Source organism: Lithobates pipiens, unplaced genomic scaffold (genome assembly GCF_037356315.1).
Source record: "Lithobates pipiens isolate NorthernLeopardFrog02 unplaced genomic scaffold, aLitPip1_a1.2 Scaffold_8, whole genome shotgun sequence".
In the NCBI taxonomy this organism is placed as follows: Eukaryota; Metazoa; Chordata; class Amphibia; order Anura; family Ranidae; genus Lithobates; species Lithobates pipiens.
The window spans coordinates 53,619,128-53,644,221 of record NW_027507903.1 but is presented as its reverse complement, the minus strand read 5'-3'; the positions used below and the strand labels follow the sequence as shown (position 1 = coordinate 53,644,221).

Here is a 25,094-nt window from a genome sequence, read left to right as displayed (position 1 = left end):
GACTGAATGTAGTATCTTGGAATGTTAAAGGCTTACGTTCACCCTCCAAACGCATGAAAATCCTCCGTCATCTGAAGCGATTAAAGACAGATGTGGCGCTTTTACAAGAGACACACCTGACTGACGGAGATTTTTCACGCCTTCGTAAACTGTGGGTTGGCGAAGTATTGGGTTCCCCGGCTGTGGGTCGCAAAGCGGGGGTGATTATTCTGCTTCATAAACAGCTGCAGTACACCACTCGTAATGTACGGGTGGACTCGGGGGGTCGTATGCTCACTTTGCACCTGACACTAGCTTCTAAAGACATTGCTATAACTAATGTATATGCACCCAACTCCCCAGACTTGTCGTTTTTCGGTGAATTAGGAACTTGGATCTCCCAGGTGTCAGAGACACACCACCTGATAGGAGGGGACTTTAACTCAGTTATGAGTCCCTCTGAGGACAGGACACACACTAACACCCGCGGGCCTACGCCTTTAACTCAAACTAGTAATGACACCACCCCCCTGGACCGTACGTTCTCGTCACAAAAGTTCACTGATGTGTGGAGATTGTCCCATCCAACGGAACGTGAATTCACGTTCTATTCACACCCGCACAAGACGTTCTCACGACTTGACTATGTCTTTGTGTCCCCTGCACTCTTGCCGCTGGTGAGGGATTCTGACATCAAGGACATGGCCATTTCCGATCATAGCCCTGTTACGGTTAGCTTGTTGAATGTTAAGCCTTCCTCTTCCTCGCCCATATGGCGTTTCCCCTCCTACCTGGCAAATAATGAGGACTTTAAACACATGTTACTCACTAGTTGGACCGAATATACAGAGACGAATGGGGAACATATTGCCACCCCAAATCTTTTCTGGGAGGCGGGTAAAGCCTTCCTCCGAGGCAAGATTATGGCTTATGTGACACAATACAAGAGACACTCAAAGCAAAACTATATTCAAGCTAGCGAAAAACTTCGCTCCATGCACCTTGAGCTCCAACATAATCGCACACAGGCTACTGTCAGGTCATGGCAGCTAGCCAAGCAAGACTTTGATCTCTGGGCGGAAAGGCAGGAGCAGATTGCCTCCTCCTATCTGTCCATGCGCCTCCACAAGTATGGCAATAAGGCGGGTAAGCTGTTAGCCAGGCTCTGTTCAGGCTTTAAAAGACCGACCCATATCCATGCTTTGAAACACCCTGACGGATCAGTTGCTACCTCCGCTAAATTGATCAGCCAACTACTAACTGATTATTATTCCTCCTTATATGCAGAGGACCCCATCGACCACTCCGTCGCTGACCAGGTGCTCTCAAGGGTGAATCTGCCACAATTGACTGGACCTCAATTAGAAGCCATAAATGCTCCTGTTACCCTGGAGGACATTAGGGCTACAATAAAATTGATGCCCCCTTCCAAAGCACCTGGACCCGATGGATACTCGGCTGAATTTTATAAACTTACCCGTGACTTTATACCGGCCACTTTATCTAAAGTTTTTACGGCACTATGGGATGGTGGTTCTTACCCCCCTACGGGTTCCCAGGCCTATATCAAGCTAATACCCAAACCGGGTAAAGACCCCTTATGCCCAGGTTCGTATAGGCCCATTTCTCTTATCAACGTAGATGTTAAAATAATGTCCAAAATTATAGCTTCACGGTTAGCTACCATCCTTCCTACACTCCTCCACCAGGCCCAATCAGGGTTCACTAATGGCAGGTCCGCAACATTGAATATCCGCAAGGTACTTCTGGCACTGGAAAAAGCGAAATTATACCCGGAACAGGATTTAGCCATCATCTCTATTGACGCCGAAAAGGCTTTTGATAATATCAATTTTGCTTGGTTATTTAAGGTACTACGAGCCTTTGGCTTTTCGGGTCCAGTCACGCACTTCCTCTGCCAGATGTACACTGCCCCTACTGCCAGATTAGTTACGCCGGATTTTGTCTCGCCCACCATCTCTCTCACCAAAGGGACAAGACAAGGATGTCCCTTGTCTCCCCTGTTGTTCAATCTAGCAATTGAACCTTTATCTAGGTTATTAAATTCACCGGACGGTATCAGCGGTATTATGGTTGGGGATCAAAATCTTCAATCTGCGTTATTTGCGGATGACATTTTACTCTTTTCGTCTAATCCCCCGGCCGATTTTGTTACACTCCGTGACCTATTTGCAGAATATCGCCTATGTTCGGGATTTAGAATCAATTTTGGTAAAAGTGAGATCTTATCCTTAAATTTGCGAACAGCCATCTCCTGGCAATCTTCCTCGCCTTTTACAATGGCACAACATCACATAACCTACCTGGGAGTGCGCATAGGTCGAGAACCCTCTTCCCTCTATACCCTCAATTACCCACCCTTGATTTCTAAGATTGTACAGGAGTTGGAGACCTGGGCGGGGCTGCCGTTGTCACTCTTTGGAAGATGCCATCTCTTCAAAATGGTTTCCTTTGCGAGGCTGCTCTATCCAATGCAAACCATCCCACTCCTCCTTAAACATTCTGATGTGCAAAAAATACATACAGCTTTATCCGCTTTTCTCTGGGCCAATAAAAAGCCACGCATTGCCCTTCAAAAGTTGTGTCTTCCGAAGCTTGACGGAGGGGCGGGCCTGCCCAATCTCCGTTTCTATAACCTTTCATGTCTCCTGAGACAGGGCCTTGACTGGATAGCGGGCAAGTCAAGATATTCCAATCACCATCTCGAAAAGGCGCTGGTACATCCCTACATGCTCTCGGCGATCCTTCACTCCAACGTTCACGTTTTACCACCGCACCTTAAAAGCAACATTCTTATTCGGGACACTGTGGTGGCTTGGAGGGAGGTAAGGAAGCTCCTGGGCTTGCCCACAAATATTTCTGCTCATCTATCTATTCAAGGCAATCCCATGTTTCCGCCTTCTACCATTCATTCAGCTTTTGCTCAATGGGAACAGCGGGGTCTACGTACAGTGGCATCCCTCTACGAGCAGGGGCGAGGAACACTTAGATCCTTTCGATCATTGTCTCAGGAATTCTCACTACCCTCGAATCACTCGTTTTATCATCATCAACTGCTGAGTTACCTGAAGTCCATTGGAGGTTTACGTCAAGATTGCCTCCGAAAGTCACCTTTGGACACTATGCTTCGACAGGGCGACTATTCCATTTCGACCCTATATTCCCACCTAATTGACTACCAGGCGGAAAAGTACCACATTGCTCCCTTCAAACAATGGGCTTCGATATTTCATGATACTACCTTGCCTGAAAGGATCCTGAAGGGATACAGACTTGTTTCCAAACTGGTTATCTCAGAAAAGTGGAGAGAAACTCAATTTAAGATCACCCATAGAGCCTACTACCCGTTCCGTACTACCACTAAGGAGCCCTCGGAAGCCAAATGCCCCTGGTGCTCTCAAGATCGACCTACCCTACTACACCGTTTCTGGGACTGCACTTCTATATCTACATTTTGGGATTCAGTCTTGGACTACATCCACTCGGTTACCGGGACACTGATACCCAAAGACCCATTGATTTGCCTGTTTAGCTGCGACCCTCTACCCGAGTCGCTAACCTCTCCAAGTCCACTCACCCTCTCGCATTGGTCCCACCTATGCCTCCTGGCGGCACGCAGGACTATTATGAATTACTGGATTTCCACGACACCACCAAGTCTAACTGGGGTTCAACAAACCCTCCTTTCGCTGTTCCACATAGAACGACTTGATGTTATCTCCTCCCAATTTGTTTCTACTCCCCGCTTCTTTACCAGATGGAGAGCTTATATCGAACGATCCTTTACCTCAGAGGAAATTAATAATATCATTTCCCCCTTTCGCTATACCAGCTGGTACTTGCAACGAGACATAGGCAATGCATTGGGGAAACTCAAGCTGACATCACTACCGGACCATTTACCTCCCTCACAAGATGCCGCTCTTTTACTAGCTCAATTATCGTCGGACGGGTCTGACCCTACCGTTTCTGCAATGGAGGAACAACATCCCTCAGCTCAACCTTCCACATCTCAATAATTCTTCGTTGACTGGGACCCCGGACTAAGCCAAATATTACTGTCCCCTTGTGATCCTCAGTGTAGGAGATTTTCATTTCTGTACTTCTGTATGTATAGATGATACTGTTTCTCATCTTCAAATTCTATTGTGATACCATGCAGCACCTAAACTGTGATGTGATCCTTGTCCCCCAGGGTGTTACCCCCTACCCCCCTATCTCCTTCTCGTTTCTCTTTCTTTCTTTTCCGTTTTCTCCTCTCAACTTCCTTCTCCGCTCTCTTCTTTCTTGAAGGATTAAACTGCCTAATATTTTGGCCCTTGGGGTCGATGGAGCGTTTCGCTCCTTCTATTTTAAGCTGCTCTGATGTTTCATGTTGTTACTGCTTCAGAAAGATACTGTCCACTTCAACTGTCATTTAATTGTTTACACTTATCTTGTTTGTTCAATAAAAATATATTTAAAAAAAAAAAAAAAAAATTGTCTGAAAGCATCAGTCAGACGGCCACCTTCTCCACCGCTCCTTCTGACCGATGCCTCAGCAACACGTTGTCCAGGACCAGGAGTTTGTAACCTCCCAGTCTCTGGGAACGCGATGCACAGACCTTTCTGCAAGGCCTCCCGGAGATGTCTCATCCTCTGCTCCCTCTGCGATGGCAAGATAAGGTCGGCAACCTTACCCTTGTACCGTGAATCAAGGAGAGTGGCCAGCCAGTAATGGTCCCTCTCCTTGATCCGAAGAATACGAGGATCCTTCCGCAGGCTTTGCAGGATCAGGGAGGTCATGCAGCGTAGGTTAGCTGAGGCATTCGGTCCGGAGTCCTCTGGGTCACTAAGGACAACATGATCCGCAGCTACCTCCTCCCAGCCACGTACAAGTCCACGTGTTTCTTGGGACTGTAAATCATCCCTACAAGACTGCTGCTGCTGCTGCTGCTGCTGATGCTGAGTGCCAGCCTCCACCTCCATGCTGACACAATCATCCTCCTACTCCTCCTCTTCCTGTGCGATGGGTGGCACAGCAGGAACACTGTCTGGATAAAGGGGGCCTTGAGAGGCAAGGAAGTCCTCCTCTTCCTGCCTTTGTTCTGCCTCAAGTGCCCTGTCCATTATTCCACGCAGCGTATGCTCCAAGAGGTGGACAAGAGGTACTGTGTCACTGATGCATGCACTGTCACTGCTCACCATCCTTGTGGCCTCCTCAAACGGTGACAGGACAGTGCATGCATCCCTGATCATGCCCCACTGGCGTGGTGAGAAAAAACCGAGCTCCCCTGACCCTGTCCTGGTGCCGTAGTCGCACAGGTACTCATTGATGGCCCTCTGCTGTGTGTGCAGCCGCTGCAGCATGGCCAACGTTGAGTTCCACCTGGTGGGCATGCCACATATAAGGTGGTTCTTGGGCAGGTTCAACTCCTTTTGGAGCTCAGCCAGCCGAGCACAGGCATTAAATGATTGGCGTAAATGCACACAGACTTTCCTGGCCTGCTTCAGGACATCCTGTAAGCCCGGGTACCTGCCCAAGAACCGCTGCACCACCAGGTTAAGGACGTGAGCCACACAGGGCACATGGGTCAGTTGTCCCTGTCGGAGGGCAGAGAGGAGGTTGGTGCCATTGTCGCAAACCACCATTCCTGGCTTAAGCTGGCGTGGCGTCAACCACCTCTCGGCCTGCCCCTGCAGAGCTGACAAAACATCCGCCCCAGTGTGGCTCCTGTCCCCCAAACAAACCAGCGCAAGCACGGCATGGGATCGTTTTGCCTGCGTACTTGCGTAGCCCCTGGAACGCCTACGAAGCACTGCTGGTTCTGAGGACAGAGCACTGGAAGAGGCCATGGAGGAAGAAGAAGAGGAGGGGGTGGAGGAGAGAGGTGTGTCACAACCAATAGTAGCATTTTGGAGGCGTGGTGGCGGAACAACCTCCAACACTACTGCACCTTGTCCTGCATCCTTCCCAGCTGCCAGAAGAGTGACCCAATGGGCCGTGAAAGACAGGTAACGTCCCTGTCCATGCCTGCTGGACCATGAGTCAGCGGTAATATGCACCTTACCGCTGACCGCCCTGTCCAGCGAGGCAAGGACATTGCCTTCCACATGCCGGTAGAGAGCCAGAATCGCCTTCCTTGAGAAAAAGTGGCGTTTGGGGACCTGCCACTGAGGAACCGCACATTGTACAAACTCACGGAAGGGGGCAGAGTCTACCAACTGAAAAGGCAGCAGTTGAAGTGCTAGCAATTTAGCCAAGCTAGCATTCAACCGCTGGGCATGTGGATGGCTGGGAGTGAACTTCTTTCGCCGGTCCAGCAGCTGGGGCAGGGACATTTGCCTGCTATAATCGGATGTGGGTGTACGGCTAGCAGAGTTCCCGGAAGCACTTAGCTGTGACACACCTAATTCTACACCTTCATTCCTCTCAGAGCAGGTTTCAGAGAGGACTGAAGGTCTAGTGGGGTTAGAGATGCCAGCTGATGAGGAGCAAGGAGAGGTCCGCTTTGTTCTTTGGTGTGGGTCTTTGAGGTACGCTTGCCAACGAGCTGCATGGCAGGTCAACATATGTCTGGTCAAGCATGTGGTGCCCAAGCGGCTGATGTTTTGGCCACGCGAGATACGCTTGAGACATATGTTGCAAATAGCAGCGGTGCGATCTGATGCACTAGTCTCAAAAAAGGCCCACACCAAAGAACTTTTAGAATAATGCGCAGAGGCAGCGCCCTGCACAGGCGGAGCTCTGCGGTGTGATTCAGTCGGTGTGCTGCCCCTAAGCTGGCCCCCGGAGGGCATCCTGCCTCGTTGGACATGTGCCTCCTCCTCCTCCTCCTCCTCTCTCCTTCCAGGCACCCACGTGGAGTCAGTGCCCTCATCATCCCCTCCCTCTTCATCGCTGTAGCAAACCTGGCAGTATGCTGCAGCTTGTGGAACATGACTGCCAGATTGCTGTCCTTCTTGAGCATCCCCTCTCTCTGCGCTCATGCTACTGCCTTCCTCTAGCTGAGTGTCATCATCAGAGCTCACAAAACACTGGGCATCCTCCTGGAGCATGTACCCAACACTGTGCTCAAAGAGTTCAGGAGACTCCTCAGGAGGACGTGGTGGGTCTAGGGAAGGAGTCACTGATGATGACATTGAGAGGAGGGAAGACGATGCGTTGGCAGCTGCTTTGCTAGTACCCTGAGACTGGGTGAGAGAGGATGAGGAGGATGAAGATGGCTTGGTCATCCACTCTACCAAGTCGTTGGCATGTTGCGGCTCAACATGTCCAGCTGCCGAAAAGAAGGACAAGCGTGTCCCATGGCCACGTGCTGATGACAATGCACCGCGTCCACGACCAGCACTGTTGTCTCTAGACACAGAGCCTGCTTGCCCTCTTTTATCGGCTCGCGCCTGTCTGCCTCTCCTTGCTGGCCTTCCAGACATGGTAATGGCCTGAAGGGAGTTGGGTAAAAAAGCAGTTGGGTAGTGTATATTGTGCTAGAGGCACACAACACCCACTAACTCCTGCAGATGCCTTTATTATAGAACACCAGAGATAAAGGGGTATATACAGATGTATACTGTGCTGTGCTGGAGGCACACACAACTTCCAATAACTCCTGCAGATGGCAAGTGGGCTCAAATAGAGAACAGCTATGTAGGTGGATATAGCGGTATGTACTGGTTACAGAGCACGCAGACAGCACGCACAAGCTCCTAACACTACTGACTGCAAGCTCTATTATAAAAGATAGATCACTAGATATATAGGTGAGGTGAATATAGCGGTGTATACTGTGGTCAGGGCACGCAGACAACAACCACTACACAACAGCAAGATCGAAAATCGGCCAAAAACGATCGGTGTGTACTGTGTTGAAGGTACACAGAACACCCACTGCTTCAGACGCCAACACACTACACAAGGCCGCCACGATGGCGGCCTTATATAGTGTGGGGCGTGCACTACACAGCCTGAGCTATGATTGGCCACAGGCATCCTGCCTGTGGCCAATCATGGCTCTCCTCGCTGCTGGCGCTGCGATTGGCCAAGAATGCGAGGTCACAGTGCATGCTTGGCCAATCATGAGCCAGCAATGCACTGCGCCATCGCAGTGCACTGTGGGCCGTGAGTGCCACACGAATTTGGCGCGAACGGACCAAAAATGTTCGGACTTCGCCGAACGGACGAACAGCCGATGTTCGACTCGAACACGAAGCTCATCCCTACTCACCAAAGTCCTCAGGGAGGACTTTACTGTAATCAGTGCCTGGATTACCTGTTCAGGTGTCCCCTGCAAAGAGCTGCCGCGGATCAGCTCTCCTCGCCACACACACACACAGTCAGTGTGAGGCGATGAGAGAGCCGACTACCGTCACATTTACATGTGACCGGCTGTGATTGGACACAGCCAATCAAAGGTTTAAGAGCCACGTCATTGACTCCTTACAGAGATAGGGGTCGCCCTCTGTCCTAGCAACATGAAGTGGCCACGATTGCCACTCTGCTCACTCCCGAGGGCATGCGAGAGAAGCCCTTCTGGGGCAACGTCATAGGACATCCACCCAGAACAAGAGCCGCACCACTCCTCTGTCGTTTGACGGTGGGCGGGCAGCAAGTGGTTTAAAAAATAAAAAAATAAAGTTTACTTCCAGCCTGGACTGGTCGCTCTGATCCTCTAAGGCCATAGAGAGGATCTACTCTTTTGATTAACCCTGGGACTAGACGGCCGCACCATTAGATCTTTTATCGTGCGAACCAACAAAAACCGTAAGCACGAGAAACACTGGCGAGCGACCTGTTAGTGGCAACGTCCCCTCCGCTTCTAAAAGCCAGCAGTCGGCTGTAATATTTAAAAAAAAAAAAAAAAAGGAACTAGGGTTATGGGTTTATGGGTGATCTCTTCAGCCATAATCTTGGAAAAACAACGTCAAAGTTGCAACGTATATATACGTATTCCAGTCTTGAAGTGGTTAATGCCTTTTAGCTTCTTTTTTTCACAACCCCAATTCCAAAAGATGCTGTGCAAAATGTACATAAAGACAGAATGCAATGATTTGCAAATCCCATAAACCCATATTTTATTTACAATAAAAAATAGAAAACATATCAAATGTGTCGTGACACCCTCCTGACTTCTGGTTGTTTGTTTGATACAAGTGATATATTAATTATATAAAGGATGCAATCTTGCGATTCCAAAAAAGGTACTTTTAACCTAGATGTGTACCCCTTATGTCTAAGGTTGCAGTGGCTGGTCTCAGCCTTAAAATGGAGACTGGAGCCCAGTCTCTAGTTGTACCTGCGTAATCATTCAGGATTGTCCTTTTCAGGATTTAATATTAAAGCGGGACAAATCCCTAATGCTGCTTGTGGACCCTGAGTGTTTTGGACATCTGCGCCAGACTCAGATGGCCCTGGCTACATTATTTAAATACCTGGGAGTGGTAATCACACTGGATGTTACAGAATATACAGATAGGAATATACTCCCTCTTATTGCTAAAATTTAGACAACTGAGTAAAACATGGAGTAAATTCCAATTATCTATGGTAGGGAGGGCAAATCTGGTGAAGATGGTGTGGATGCCCCAGATGTTATATGTATTGTATAACTGCCCCATATGGTTGACTATAAATATAAATATAAATATTTAGGACTATTGACTTGGTTTTTAGGGATTTTGTGTGGAAAGGAGGAAAACCTAGAATTAGATTTGAAATATTACAACTGCCCATTGATGGGGGGGGGGGGGGGGGGGGGGGGTTGCGATATCTAACGCAAGATTCTACTTTATTGCATCACAATTACAACATTGGCATGGCTGGGAGGCAGTGGACATGGAGGATCCTACGCAAAAGATAATAGCATCTCAATTTAAAAAAATACCTTTTAGTTCAATAGTAACACACTTTTTTTTTTTTATAAAAAAAAAAAAAAAAAAAAGTTCCCTACTTTCCACTTGATTCACAGACTATGGGAAGCAGTACGAAATATTATTCAACATAAAGGATATACAAATCAGATGCCCATATGGGACAATTTTTTGCTTTCCTGAATTAAATAAACTTTTGGAATATTCAGATTGGAAAAAGGCAGGCATAATATTTCTGTACCAGCTATATGAAGGGGACGTTTTACTTCCTTTTAATATATTGAAAGATCAATATCAGTTAACAAACAAAAACTTATCAATGCCTTCAAATACGTCATGCATTACAAATCCAAAGTTCAAAAAGTCAATTACAGTATGATGAACACTCTAAAATATTAACGAAGGCAACCTCGGTTACATGTACGAAACAAGGATTAATAGGAGATCTTTATTCTAATTTACAAATAGAGAACACCGAAAAACATAAAAATTAGGGCTGTTACTGATTAAAATTTTCCTGTTCGATTAATCGATTTTTTTTTAATCGATTAATCGACTAATTTCGATTAATTATAATGCATATACAGTTTTTACAATTTTTTTTATTAAACTTTAAGAAAAACGTAGAAAGTTAGTTTAACTTTAACTGTAATGTCCACATCTCCCCCATACTGTACGGTCCACATTTCCCCCACATCTCCCCCCATGCTGTATTGTCCACATCTCCCCCCCATAAAGTACTGCCCACATCTCCCCCCATAAAGTACTGCCCACATCTCCTCACATCTCCCCCATACCTTAATATTCATTATTGTCTGCTCTGTCTGGAATAGACAGCAGGCAGACCCGTCCGTCCTTAGAGTAGACACAAGCAGGCGGGCGATGATGACGCCAGCGCGCGCGTCTAGGCCACCGACGGGTGGACCAAGATGGCCGTGGCTCCGGAGCTAGGCCGAAGCCGCGGCCTTTCCTATGGGCGAGACTGCGGAGCTCACTCCGCGGATCGTCCTCGATCAAAATTATTTTGATCGATCAAAGAAATTAACGATTAATCGAACAATTAATCGTTAATTTCCGCAGCCCTAATAAAAATAGTTTTGCCCTGTGGCAAGGAGACAAAGGAGGGTCTAGATGAGGAGGGCTGGACATGTGCCCTGGAAACACTTCCTAGGACATCTCTCTCGCCCTCCCAAAGGCTATCTCAGCTTTTTATTATACATAGGGCTCATTATACTCCACAAAAACTCTATGCTTGGGGAAAATATATAACACCGCTATGTCCGCAATGCTCTTTATTTAATGGCTCCCTTTTTCATATGCTCTGGCCATGCCCAAAGTTTTATAGTTACTGGGAAAAAGTATTTATATCTCTAAACTTACTATGCCCCAGTGGGATAATAGGGACACCCAAACTTGCACTATTGGGTATAATACCAGATGGAACATTATTAACAGAGATGCATACTATGTGGATAAGATCCGTATACTTAGCACGTAAAGTTATTAAAAAAAAAAAAAAAAAAAAAGAAGGACATCCGTTGATCCTCCAACCCATATACAATCGGTTGAGAAACTCAATTATATACAAAAGAGAAAAATTAACATATAAACAGAGGTATACCCCAAAAAGTTTTGGTAAAATATGGTCATGTTGGATAGAACCTAGTAATGAACTATAGGACGGTTTATCTAGTGAAGAGGAGTGAAGGTAGAGGAGATAGACGGGAGTAGAAAGGTGAACTATTACTACGGTTATTTTCAACGTTCATGCTGAATGTTCTGTAATGCATGTCTTCACATTACTTTGTATCGTTTCTTTTCTAATTGTAAACCTAATAATGGTTGAAACAGAAAATATATCAAATGTTTAAACTGAGAAAAATGTACCATTTCAAAAAAAATGTAATAAAAAAAAGGTAATTTTTAAGTTGATGGCAGCAACACATCTCAAAAATGTTGGGACAGGGCCAAGTTTTTCACGGAGTAGCATCCCCTCTTAACAACACTCTGTAAATGTCTGGGAACTGAGAAGACCAGTTGCTGGAGTTTTGGGAGAGGAATGCTGTCCCCCGATATGAGATTCTAACTGCTCAACGGTTCTTTTTAGTATTTTTCATTTCAAGATGCACCAGATATTTTTCATTGGTGAAAGGTCTGGATTGCAGGCAGGCCAGTTAAGCCCCTGGACTTTGAAGCCATGCGGTTATCATTGATGCAGTTTAGCATTGTCCAGCTGAAATATGCAATGCCTTCCTTGAAAAAGACATCATCTAGATGGGAGCATATGCTGCTATAAATAGAGAGGCACCAAAATTTTAGGGGCTGAAAAAGATTGGCTTAAAATGGTGTTATTAGCATTTTGACAAGTGAAAAAGATGCGGCCAATGGCACCGAAAACACACGTGATTTTGTCACGATTTTTACTATGCTTATGGTGTGTTTTTCATCACGTGACATACATATTTTTTTTTTAAACTGTCATTTTTAGCTTACAGCCAAGTGCAGTCTGCATTTTTGGTTTGTCCACTTGATGCACCTCTAGCTATAAAACCTGAATATATCTTTCAGCATTGATGGTGCCTTTCCAGATGTGCAAGCTGCCCATTCTATACGCACTAAACCCCCTCTCATACCATCAGAGATGCAAGCTTTTGAACTGAGCGCCGATAACAAGCAGGAAGAGTCTTTCATCTTTGGTACAAAAGGACGCAGCATCCATAGTTGCCAAAAAGAATGTCAAAATTTCATCTGAATCACAGAATAGTTTTCCACTTTGCAACAGACCATTTTAAATGAGCTTTGGCCCAGAGAAGATCGCAGTGTTCATGGATCATGTCCAGAAATGGCTTCTTTGCACGATAGAGCTTTACCTTGCATTTCTGGATGGCATAACAAACTGTGTTCACAGACAGTGGTCTCTGGAAGTATTCCTGAGTCAATGCAGTGATGTCCATCACAGAACCAGGCCTGTATTTCAAGTAGTGCCACCTGAGGGCCTCCAACATCACAGGGATCCAATATTGTGTGCCAGCTTTGTCCCTTGAGCACAGAGCTTTCTCCAGATTCTCTAAATCTTCTGATATTATGTACTGCAGATGATGATATATTTAAAGTCTTTACAATCTTACATTGACAAACAAACATTCTAAAAAATTGTTTGACAATTTTTAGACACAGTTTTTCAAAGATTGGTGAACCTCTTCCCATATTTCTGACTCTCCAAGATGCTCTTTCTATACCCAGTTAGGTTACTGACCTGTTGCCAATTAACCTAATTAGTTGAAAAATGTTCTTCCAGCTCTTACTGGTTAGTACCACTTACCTTACCAGCTTTTTGTTGCCCTGTCCCAAATTTCTTGAGATGCGTTGCTGCCATCAATTTCAAAAATACCTTATTTCCTAAAATGGTACATATTCTTAGTTTTAACATTTGATGTTCTGTAGATTTTACAGTGTCCCAACCTTTTTGCAACTGGGGTTGTATTTTTGTAACAGGGTCACTTTAAGGCACCTGAAGAGGATTACACTATTTTTTGATATTTTTTTTGCACTTGATAAATGCCAGGCATTGAAACGGTTTTCTGTGTGCCCTGTTCACACTGCAACACTGCGTTCAGGTTGATTGCAATGTACTGTGACAAACAGCAGACATGTTGCATTTTTCCACAATGCCCTAGAGCGCAACTAAATTCACTGCCTATTTTGGCACCACAGCCTCATATAGGAACAAATGAACTGTCACTTTGACATTTAAATACAGTGGAAAGATAAACAGTGCCTTACTTTGTAACAACGCAAGGCACAGCAAAAAATAAAGTTAGACGTTTTAACCCTTAAAAAAAAACAAAAACACACACACAGACTATGCACAGAATTTAACAAACAGGTGTAGGTCTTACACTTGTGAGATACAACCTAAGGACTACAAACACTGAAGTCTACCTAGTTTTGACAGGTACCCACTCCAGCTTGGGTCACCTAAGCAATCTGAGCAAAAGTTCTCCCTCCTCCCTGACCGGAATTGTTTAGGACACATCACAGTTCCCAGAAGGCTGTGGGGTCATTTACAAAGCACAGCTCTAACATGCACAATGGGCAGCAAGCTGTGAAGATGCAGGGAGTCACAATCAGCTACCCACAGTTCTAATGCCGGTGCCAGGGACCAGAGACTAAACTGGCTCAGGTGAGGACAGTGCTGGATCCCTGGACAGGCAAGCGTCTGTTTTATTAAAAGTTAGGAGCTACATGTTTTGTAGCTTTTCTCTTTTAAAGAAATGATTGATGAACCACTTTAGAAAAGGAGATGTCCAGCCTGGGCTCATTCGGGTGGGTTTCTCCTAAGGGTCATAAGAGTGCAATTCGTTTTGCACTCCTGTGACCCGTTTTCAGCAGAGATCTGTCTGAAATCTGCTCTCTGCTGATGTCACCAAGATCAATCCAGGCCCCGCGTCATCCTGACTTCGGAAGTCCGAATCCGCCAGGTGCCTGGACTGGCAATTGTCTCAGCCCCTCAGCTCCCCATTGAGATGGCTGCTCCCTGCTCCTCCACAGCTCAGCGCTCCAATGAGCATGGAGGAGCAGCGCAGGAGAAATGCTGACTAACAGTCAGCAGCTCTCCTCTCAAGGACATGAGAGAACAAAGCCATCAGTGATGTTCGGTGTCTCGGTTCTCAGTGCAGAGGCGAGGGGGAGGCAGATGCTGCATCCACCTAGGCACTATGAATATGGGATAAAAAAAATAAAAAATAAAAATCCCATACTTCTTTTAACTTATATAATATTTAGAAATAAGCTGATAGGTGGAATAGTCAAAATACTTTTCAGTTGTTCAAACATCAGAAAGTAAAACCCCAAACACAACAAGCATGTCTTACCTGGAAATCAGACGGGCTGCTGCTAATCTGATTTACATTTGGCAAAGAGCCACCATAGTACTGAGCTCGGGATTGTGCCAATCGCAACTGTTGCAACTTCTGGAACTGAACCTAACAAAAAAAGGAAAAGATTGTTAAAAGGGACGTTCCCAAAAAGTAAAAGCAAAAACACAGATAAACAACATTGCTTAGTGCAGTGCACATACAAGCGCTAGAATAACAGAAGAAGAAGGTAACAGATCGCAGTATTAGCTGTTACAATGATGAATATGACCATCTTTAATTTACCTGCTTTCCAAACTGTATTACAATCTGTATTTACTGCACAGCAGTGAGAAATCTAAAAATACAGAAATAGCTTTGATCATTTAAATCAGACCGGTTATCAGTTTGTTTAGTCATCTTTTCCAGTTATAATTGTACAAGATCAGCGTCAGGCTTTCTGCTAATATGTCATTCACTAGAGCCAACCTTGAAGGCCCAGGCTGGAGGATCTGGCTGGAGGATCTGGCTGGAGGATCTGGCTAGAGGATCTGGCTAGAGGATCTGGCTAGAGGATCTGGCTAGAGGATCTGGCTAGAGGATCTGGCCGGAGGATCTGGCCGGAGGATCTGGCCGGAGGATCTGGCCATCAGACTTTGTGGGAGAGATTTACTAAAACTGGTGCACTCGGAATCTGGTGTAGCTGTGCATGGTAGCCAATCAGCTTCTAAATTCAGCTTGTTCTATTATCCACTTCAGGACCACCCACCACACTTGTACTGTGGCAGGGTGTCCTTACAGCATGTACGTGATTTTGTGGTTCCAGGTAGGGGGCGGCCAAGGGTGCGCCTGTCGTCCTGGATGTGCCATTGTTAGCTACAGTACAAGCCAATCAGAGGGTCCCACACAATGATTTATGGCTGAAATCCATTGATATGCTCAGTGAATGACAGAAGAGCCTTAAGTAAACAACTGGTGCAGCTCTGCACAGAAACCAGGTTTTTTTTTCTGTCAAAGCTTAACCACTTGACCTCCGGAAGACTTAACCCCGGCCCCCTTCAGGACCAGGGCATTTTTTGCAAAACAGCACTGCGTTATTTTACCTGACAATTGTTGTGTGGTCATGCAACGCCTTACATGATAGATATGAAATTTATGTTTTTTTTTCCCCCCACAACTAGAGCTTTCATTTGGTGGAGTTTCAAAAATATATATAGTATATATAGTTTTAAAAAAAAAATATATATATATATATATATATATATACATATACATACTATCATAGTTTGTAGATGCTATAACATTTGTGAACACCAATCAATATGCGCTTATTGGGATATTTTTTTTTACCAAAAATATGTAGCAGAATACTCATCGGCCTAAATTGATGAAGAAATGTACGGATATAGATATATATATATATATGAGATAAATATGTTTTTATTGGATAAGTTTTATAGACGAAAGTAAAAAATATTTAATTTTTCTTTCTCGTTTGGTGGGTGGGCGGCAAGTGGTTTAAAAAGAAAAAAAAAAGCCTGGATTTACCGCTCCTCCAAGACCATAGACTATCAAAGAGGATGATCTACTCTTTTTTTGATCAACCCAGGGACTAGCTGGCCGCACCGTTGGATCGTTTATCGGGCGACCAAACAAAAATCATAAGCACGAGAAACACTGGCGAGCGGCGGGAGGGGGGTTAGTGGAAATGTCCCCTCCGCTTCTTATAGCAAGCCGCCAGCAGTCAAAAAAAAAATAAAAAATGATGTTACTGGGGTATGGCTATCTTCAGCCATAATCCTGGTAAACCACGTCAAGCCTGCAACATATACATATTCCAGTCTTGAAGTGGCTAATACCTTTTCTTACAGGGAGCCTTTTAGCTTCTCTTTAATTTATCGGTCTCGATTATTTTTTATATATTATATATATATATATATACACATATACATACACATACACACACACATACACATACATATACACACACACACACACATATATATATATATACACACACACACACACACACATACACATACATATACATATCTATATATCTATATCTATATATAACCAAGAATGCCAACATGTACTGTGACATACTGAAGCAGAGCATGATTCAGAGACTGGGCCGCAGTGCAGTATTCCGACATGATAACAACCCCAAACACACCTCCAAGATGACCACTGCTTTGCTAAAGAAGCTGAGGTTAAAGATGGTGGACTGGCCAAACATGTCTCCAGGCCTAAACCCTATTGAGCATCTGTGGGGCATCCCCAAATGGAAGGTGGAGGAGCGCAAGGTCTTTAACATCCACCAGCTCTGTGATGTCATCATGGAGGAGTGGAAGAGGACTCCATGACAACCTGTGAATCTCTGGTGAACTCCATGCCCAAGAGGGTTAAGGCAGTGCTGGAAAACAATGGTGGCCACACAAAATATTGACACTTTGGGCCCAATTTGGATATTTTCACTTAGGGGTGTACTTACTTTTGTTTCCAGTGGTTTAGACATTAATAGCTGTGTGTTGAGTTATTTTGAACGGACAGAAAATTTACACTGTTATACAAACTCACTACTTTACATTGTAGCAAAGTGTCATTTCTTCAGTGTTGTCACATGAAAAGATAGAATAAAATATTTACAAAAATGTGAGGGGTGTACTCAATTTTGTGAGATACTGGGGGTTATTTATGAAAGGCAAATCCACGTTGCACTGAAAGAGCACTTGGAAGTGCAGACGCTGTAAAATCTGAGGGGCAGATCTGAAATGAGTGGAAGCTCTGCTGATTTTATCATCCAATCACGTGCAAGCTAAAATGCTGTTTTTTATTTTCCTTGCATGTCCCACAGCGACTGCACTTCCAAGTTCCCTTTCGAATGCACTTGCAGTGCAAAGTGCATTTGCCTTTAGTAAATAACCCCCACTGTGTGTATACACGATTCTGCGCAGTAGCCACCCTGTAGCAGTAACGCTACACTGGGCCAGTCGCTAAGTAGTTAATTGAACAAGCTGAAGTTAGAATCCGATTGGCTAACAAGCACAGCTAAACCAGGATTTTGCACTCTACTTTCCAGTTTTGGTAAATCAACCGTTAAGTGTTTTCTATTTAGCACCTCTTATATGGACACAGAAAGAAGCTGGACTTATTCAAATCAACCAAAGTAATCCCATGCAAACGTGGAACAAAAACCCCATGCAGATCATAATCTTGATGGGATTTAAACCAAGGACCCAAGGGCTGCAAGACAACAGTGCTCTTCTATTTTAGTACACCCCCAGTATAAAAAGCTCTAGTTAGAATGAGACATGTCATAGATTTGTTTTTTTTCCCTGCATATGGCACTGTACTAAAAGGAATAATCCATTAAAAACTCAAGGTTTATCCTTCAGCTTTAAAAAAAAGACATGAGCCTGTGGCCATCACCTCCACCCTATACACAGTGCATTAAGTGGATCATGAATGCAGCTTGAAAGCCTGTAAAACCAGATCAATAGATAACCATAACAGATGCTTTACCAATACTTACTATTTTTAGCAGATCTTAAACAGGTTATAAAACACAGCATGACCTGCGTTGTGTTCACTAAACATGCATGAATATTAGGACAACAATTCAAGTAAAACAAGGTACATGTGGTGCTTAACCACTTCAATACAGGGCCCTTTTACCCCCCCTTCATGCCTAGGCCAATTTTCCGCACGGTCACACTTTGAACGACAATTGCGGTCATGTTACACTGTACCCCAATTTAATTTTTATAATTTTGTTCACACAAAGAGAGCTTTCTTTTGGCGGTATTTAATCACCAAGGTTTTTTTACTTAAAAAAAAAAAAAAAAAAAAAAAAAGAAGTCCAGCCTGACCTTTTTAAGCTGGACTCCTCAGAGTCATAGGAGTGCAATTCATTTTGCTCTGGGGCTGGGGGGTCGGACATTGCGTAGTTCTCCACACAACGCACTGCGATCTTTCCCCAGAAGTGAGAGCAAATACCTGGATTTGCCATGTATCTGTTCCTGCTCCTGCCCCCTGAAATGTGGCACTGGAGGGGGGAGGAACCCGGTCAGCGGAAGTTCCATTTATGGGCGGAACGCCGTTTTAATAACGAGAGACCAATAATAGAAAAAAATAAACCCTTATTTTAGGTCATAAATCATTACCAAATAAAAAACACCAAGAGAGTATGACCCCCTCGCCCCCCAAAATCTCTTCTTTGAAAGCAGACACCCCAAAAGTAATGTTTTTTGCTACTTTTTTTTGGAAATGAAGAAACATGCTGGGCATTGAGGTGGTTAGTGCATGGAGCTAGAATGGAGCACTACACACAGTGGGGGTTATTTACTAAAGGAAAATCCACTTTGCACTGCAAGTGCACTTGGAAATAAAGTCGCTGTAGATCCGATGGTGGACATGCAAGGAAAAGGAAGAAAAAAAAAAAAAAACACACAACAGCATTTTAGCTTGCACATAATTGGATGATAAAATCAGCAGAGCTTCCCCTCACTTCAGATCTACCCCTTAGATTAAGAGCGAATGCACTTCCAAGTGCACTTGCAGTGCAATGTGGATTTGCCTTTTGTAAATAACCCCCAATGTATCATTAATATATAGGTCATTCACAGAGGAAGGGTTAATGTACAGATCACGTCCAATGGGAGGAGGGAGATGAAGGGGTTAAAGTGGTTGTAAACCCTTACAAACCACTTTGACCTACAGGTAAGCCTAGATTAAGGCTTACCTGTAGGTCCAAGAAATATCTCCCAAACCTATACGGTTTAGGAGATATTTGCCCAAAGACGGGCACCGCTATCTACGGCGCATGCGCTGTAGACAGCGGCGCGCAGGCGCACTGAGCGGGGCATCGTCGATGACGGCAATGACGCGAGTCTCTGCTCCGTGCGCATGCGCGGGAGTGACGTCATCGCTGCTCCGGCGAATCACAGCGCCGGAGCAGCGAGACCCACGGAGACCCACCAAGAAAATGGATGCTCGGAACTACAGGGGACAGCGGTGACATCGCTGGCTCCTGTGTCAGGTAAGTGACACATAATGGACTACTATGCGATGCATAGTAGTCCATTATGCTTTGCCTTTACAGGGAATGAAAGAGGAAGTAAACTCATCAGGGTTTACTTCCTCTTTAATGTGATGGTGTGCAGGATAAGGGTGGTGAAGGGTTAATATACAGCTCTCACAAAAGTGGCAAAAACTTCAATTAAGAAGTACAGGAGAGGGAGGTGGCTTAAGAAAATAAAAAAAAATCCCACATTCGATTAACTCTCCTCATTATAAATCTGCTGGGTGGCTTCATTAATTCACAAATCCTCATTTCCTCCTCTTGTGAGAGGGAGGGCTCTCAAAACGTAAACACTACAATGTTTACATTTGTGATCACTGTGATTGGCTCTGTGCATTGTGTCTGATTTGAGCCGCCCCAATGACAGCTCAGATCACAGCTTGGCGCTGGCTGACCGCATGCGCTTTCTAAAGGACAGTTTATAAACAGCGCTCCGGAAATCCTCCACTCACTGTACAATGTACATCTGTCGTGAATCTGGCCAGCTGTAGAAGGTTCAATGAGAGCGGGCGCTGGCATTCACCATAACAAGTAATAGGAGCAGTCTACACTCATGGGAACAAAGCCACATTCAGATGGACTCGTGCTCAATGCATGTTAACACGAGACCCAATCCATACATATACAGTATATACACATACAGCATGTTCTGGTTTACAATGTTACCAATCAAAGGTCTGTGAAATGGGAATAAAATGCTCATGTTCTCCAGATCAGTACAAGGATGTCTCACTGGATTTAGCCATTTATTCTGTGAAAAGTACAGCGAGGCTGATCTACTAAAACTGGGGAGTGCAAATTCTGGTGCAGCTCTGCATAGAAACCAATCAGCTTCCAGGTTTTTAGTGAAAGCCTAAATTGAACAATCTGAAGTTAGTAGACGATTGGCTACCATGCAAAGCTGCACCTGATTTTGCACGCTCTCATTTTAGTAAATCTCCTCCAGCCCTGGTTCACATTGTTGCGTTTTGACATGTCAAATCGGCGGCAATTGCACCACCCTAATCAGTGCAACGCTGCATTTGAGGCACCGCACAGATTTCAAAAAGTCTTTTCTGTACTACTTTTTGCGATTTCTGGGTGCGATTTCCATTGACATCTGTGCAGAATGCCGCACAGATTTCTCTGAAATCGCAGGCGAATTCGGGACAGACATGCGGGAGTGAAATCATGCGATTCAGCTGAACTTGCACGGCTTCATTCCCGCCGCTCAGTGTCCGATTACTTCTTGATTTTCTCAGAATTTCTCAGTTTCCATTAGGTCGGGTTAATATCAAAATCAGTTTCTGCTTTGTCCGCTTTTTTGTGCATTTTTCAAGGTCTGTTCCAGTCTGTTGACACGAGTTTCCAAAGTTTTAACACTTTGTGTTTCAACTGACTGCCCTATGAATGAAAAAAAAAAAACGCACAAAAAAGGGTAAGCACTTTCTTTAATCTTCCTACACAACTTTGCCACCATACATTCTGCCACACAATTTCATGCACACATTAGCAAGGTGCATTGAGACACTATTGAAGAGATTGTAAAGCTTTATATTTTATTAAAATACTAAACATGTCATACATAGACCCGGTTCACACAGCGGCGACTTGTCAGTCGACTTAGCAGCCTGACAAGTCGCTTTTCGTTCTGTACTATGGAATCATTCTAATAGGAACAACAACTCAAGTCACTCCAACTTAGAAAAAGGTTCCTGTAGTACTTTTGGGGCGACTTCAGGTGACTTGCATTGACTTCTATACAGAAGTAACTTTGCAAGCCGCCACTGAAGTCGTGTGCAGGTTGCCTCTGAGTCGCACTGAAAGTCGTGCTGCCCCTGTGTAAACCAACTCTTACCTGCTCTGTGCAATGGCTCTGTAAAGAGCAACCCAAATCCTCCTCTTCTGGGGTTCCCTACCAAAGCTCCTGGATTCTCCTCTTCAATGAGTGCCCCCATAGAAAACTTTATGAGGGCACTTGTGCGGGCTCAATCCTGAGCCGTCCTGTCTGCATCTACATCAGCTCTGGGAGGTTTTACCCCCCCCCCCCCCTTCATGATCAGCCAATTTTTTGTAATTTAGTACTGCAATACTTTAAACTGGCAATTGTACGGTTATGCAACACTGTACCCAAATCCATAATTTTTTTGGGCGGTATTTGATCATCACTGGGTTTATTATATAAATAAACTAAAAAAAAAAAAAATAATAATAATTCCAATTTCTGCTATAAAACACACGCTTATGTCCTAAACCCAGAAACAGGCAGCGACGGACCAGTACGTCATTCGTCCTGGAGCAGGCTGCCCGTCCACAGTACATTGCAGCATGGCCATTGGCCCCAGCTGCTGTCAATCAAATCCAGTGACATGGGAGTCGGGGGGAGGGGCTAAAACAAATCTTTACAATCATTTTAACCACTTCCCACCCACCATAGAGCAATATGACGGCCGCAAATTGGTTTCGGACTGGACGTCATATGATGTCCAGCAGGATAAGCGCACACACATCATCTGACACACCACATCACCGATCTAGGTAAAGAGCCTATGATGTAGGCCTCATGTACACTGCTGCTGGTAAACGGACATTTAGTAGCAGTTGGGCATTTTTTTCAGCTGCCCCTGAACTCTTCTCTATGTTATCTTATCAGTACATGTACACAGGGTCGTTTAGAGGCATTTTTTGGAACGCAAAAAAAAATAAAGTTCAGGACTGATGTTCAGAGGCATTTGAAACACCAAAAGCCTGTAAACGCCGCTAGCGTTTAGTTTACAGATGTTTTTAATTTTAACAAAGAAAAAAAAAATTTTATATATAAAAAAAAATTTCTTAACGCTCCTAAATGCAAACGTAGCAAAATGCCACTAAACTTTGGTTTCTAACTGTGAACTTAAATCGCTCAGGAAAGGTTAAACAACATCCCATGTACATGAAACCCGTAGGCTCTTTACCATGTGATCAGCTGTGTCCAATCACAGTTGATCACATTGTAACCAGGAAGTGTTTATCAGCTTTTCCTCTAATCGTGCTGATAAGCAGGGGTCTGCGCTGATAATCAGCGCATTTGTTATCAGTGCAAACCCACCAAGGAAGCCCACCTGTGTCCAAAAGAGATGCCCACCCATGACCACCAGGAACACCCTTGCCCATTAGAGGTGCCAATCAGTGCCCATCAGTAATGCCTGCCAGTACCTCCTCATAAACTGCCTATCAGTATCCATCAGTGCTGTAGATTAGTTGCCTCATCAGCAGTGCCCATCGGTAAAGGAGAAAACGTACTAAGAAAAAAAAAAAAAAAAAAAAACTCCAGTGGTAACCAAATACCACCAAAAGAAAGCTCTATTAGTGGGAACAAAAATTATAAAAATTTAGCTTGGGTACAGTGCTGCATGACCACGCAATTGTCATTTAAAATGCGATAGCGCTGAAAGCTGAAAATTGGCATGGGCAGCAAGGGGGGGCAAATGCCCAGTATTGAAGTGGTAAAAAAAAAAAATTATATTTCCATTTTAAACTGAATGGGTTTACAAGGCGAGCGTCACATACAGTGCCTTGCAAAAGTATTCACCCCTTGGCTTTTTACCTATTTTGTTACATTACAGCCTATGGTTCAATGTTTTTTTAATCTGAATTATATGTGATGGATCAGAACACAAAAGTCTAAGTTGGTGAAGTAAAATTAGAAAATATATACATAAAACGATTTTTCAGAAATAAAAAAAACTGATAATTGGCATGTGCGTATGTATTCACCCCTTTGTTAGGAAGCCCATAAAAAGCTCTGGTGCAACCAATTACCTTCAGAAGTCACATACCATAAATACTCGTGTATAAGCCGATGTTTTCAGCATATTTTTTATGCTGAAAAAGCCCCCCTTGGCTTATACTCGAGTGAGGGTCTCCCACTGTGTCATGCAGTCTGTTTGGCAGCCGTCCACTGTAACAAAGCCCCGCCTCCTCGTCCGTAATAGACGAAACACTGAACACCGATACAATGTTAGGAAACGGAATCAGTGTTCTGTCTCTCACAGGCGAGGAGGCGGCGGGCTTTGTTACAGTGGACGGCCGCAGACCAGTTAAGGCCTCTTTCACACGGACGGCTGTTCTGCCGCAGTTTAGCATGTTTATTTTTTTCTTTGAAATTCAAGACTCCAGGCACAGCGATCAGCTGCATTTGTACAGTGCAATTACCTGCGTTTATGTGCATTTCTGTGCAGTTGCGTTCAGCTGCAGTTATCTAATATAGTCGTTCCCATAGCAACCCCCCTTTTTTTTGGTCCCTTGAATCCCCTCTCACGCTGCTATCCGCAGTTGACACAAAAGACTGCGATTACCTGCGGTTATGTGCATATAGCTGCGCTACATCGCACCTGGACGCATTCAATTACATTTTTTCTATTCGCACCGAACCGCATGTAACGAAATCGCAGCTAAACGCTGTGTGTGAATGGGGCCATAGCATTGTGTGCTTTTAGCTGCGGTAGAAAACTAGAAAATCTACAACTAAAAGCACTAGGGCCGAAACAACTAATCGATTATGAAATTGATCGATTAATCGGCCAGTAACATAATGGGGTTAAAAAATAAATAAATATTATCCCTTTATAGTACAAAAAGAGCAAACCACTACTGTAAATATTACTTTCACTGTCCCCTAGTAAAAAATGAACCCCTTAAAGTAGCGATTATTTGCGCTTTTTTTTTTTACTAATTTTAGTTTTTTAACCCCATTATGTTACTAAACATCTCAGGCCTGGGTCACACCTCTGTGTTTTTTGGTGCTTTTTGCAGAAACACACTACAGTTCATTTACATGGTTTCCTATGGGACACGTTATTATCCATGATTTTTTCAGCTGCTGCGTATTTGGAAAAGACAAGGACTTTTTTTTTTTGTTTTGTTTTTTTTTAAACGCAAAACTGTGCTATTTTGTTTTTTTGGTTCAATATACTTCAACGGAGAAGCTTCAGAAAAGCAATGTAATAATGCATTTTTGCGGCAATTTGTGTTTTTAATCTGCCCAAACAACAAATTGGCCAAAAAAAAAATGTAAAAATGCAAATAGCAGCAAAAATTACCTATTTTAAGGTTATTAAACGATTAATTGAAAAACAATAAATCGGCCAACTAATCGATTATGAAAATAATTGTTAGTTGCAGCCCTAAAAAGTACCATTCTATCCATCCATGTGAAAGGGGCCTAAGACTGCAGCTGCATGACACAGCGGAAGACACCCGCTGCTTGTAATCAAAGGTACAGGTGGGGCACAGTGAGGCTGCAGATGGGCACCGATTATACAGGTGGGCACAGTGAGGCTGCAGATGGG

General features: G+C 44.3%; 1 protein-coding gene across 4 annotated transcripts in view; it reads right to left on the bottom strand.

Annotated features, from left to right (window-relative positions):
- Positions 1–25,094, bottom strand: part of CRTC3 (CREB regulated transcription coactivator 3) — a 262,889-nt gene that overhangs the window by 196,163 nt on the left and 41,632 nt on the right. For all 4 annotated transcript variants that reach the window (XM_077473423.1, XM_077473424.1, XM_077473425.1 and 1 more), the window contains exon 2: positions 14,721–14,831. In XM_077473423.1, the coding sequence (XP_077329549.1) occupies positions 14,721–14,831 (111 nt within the window). The remainder of the gene's footprint in view (positions 1–14,720; positions 14,832–25,094) is intronic.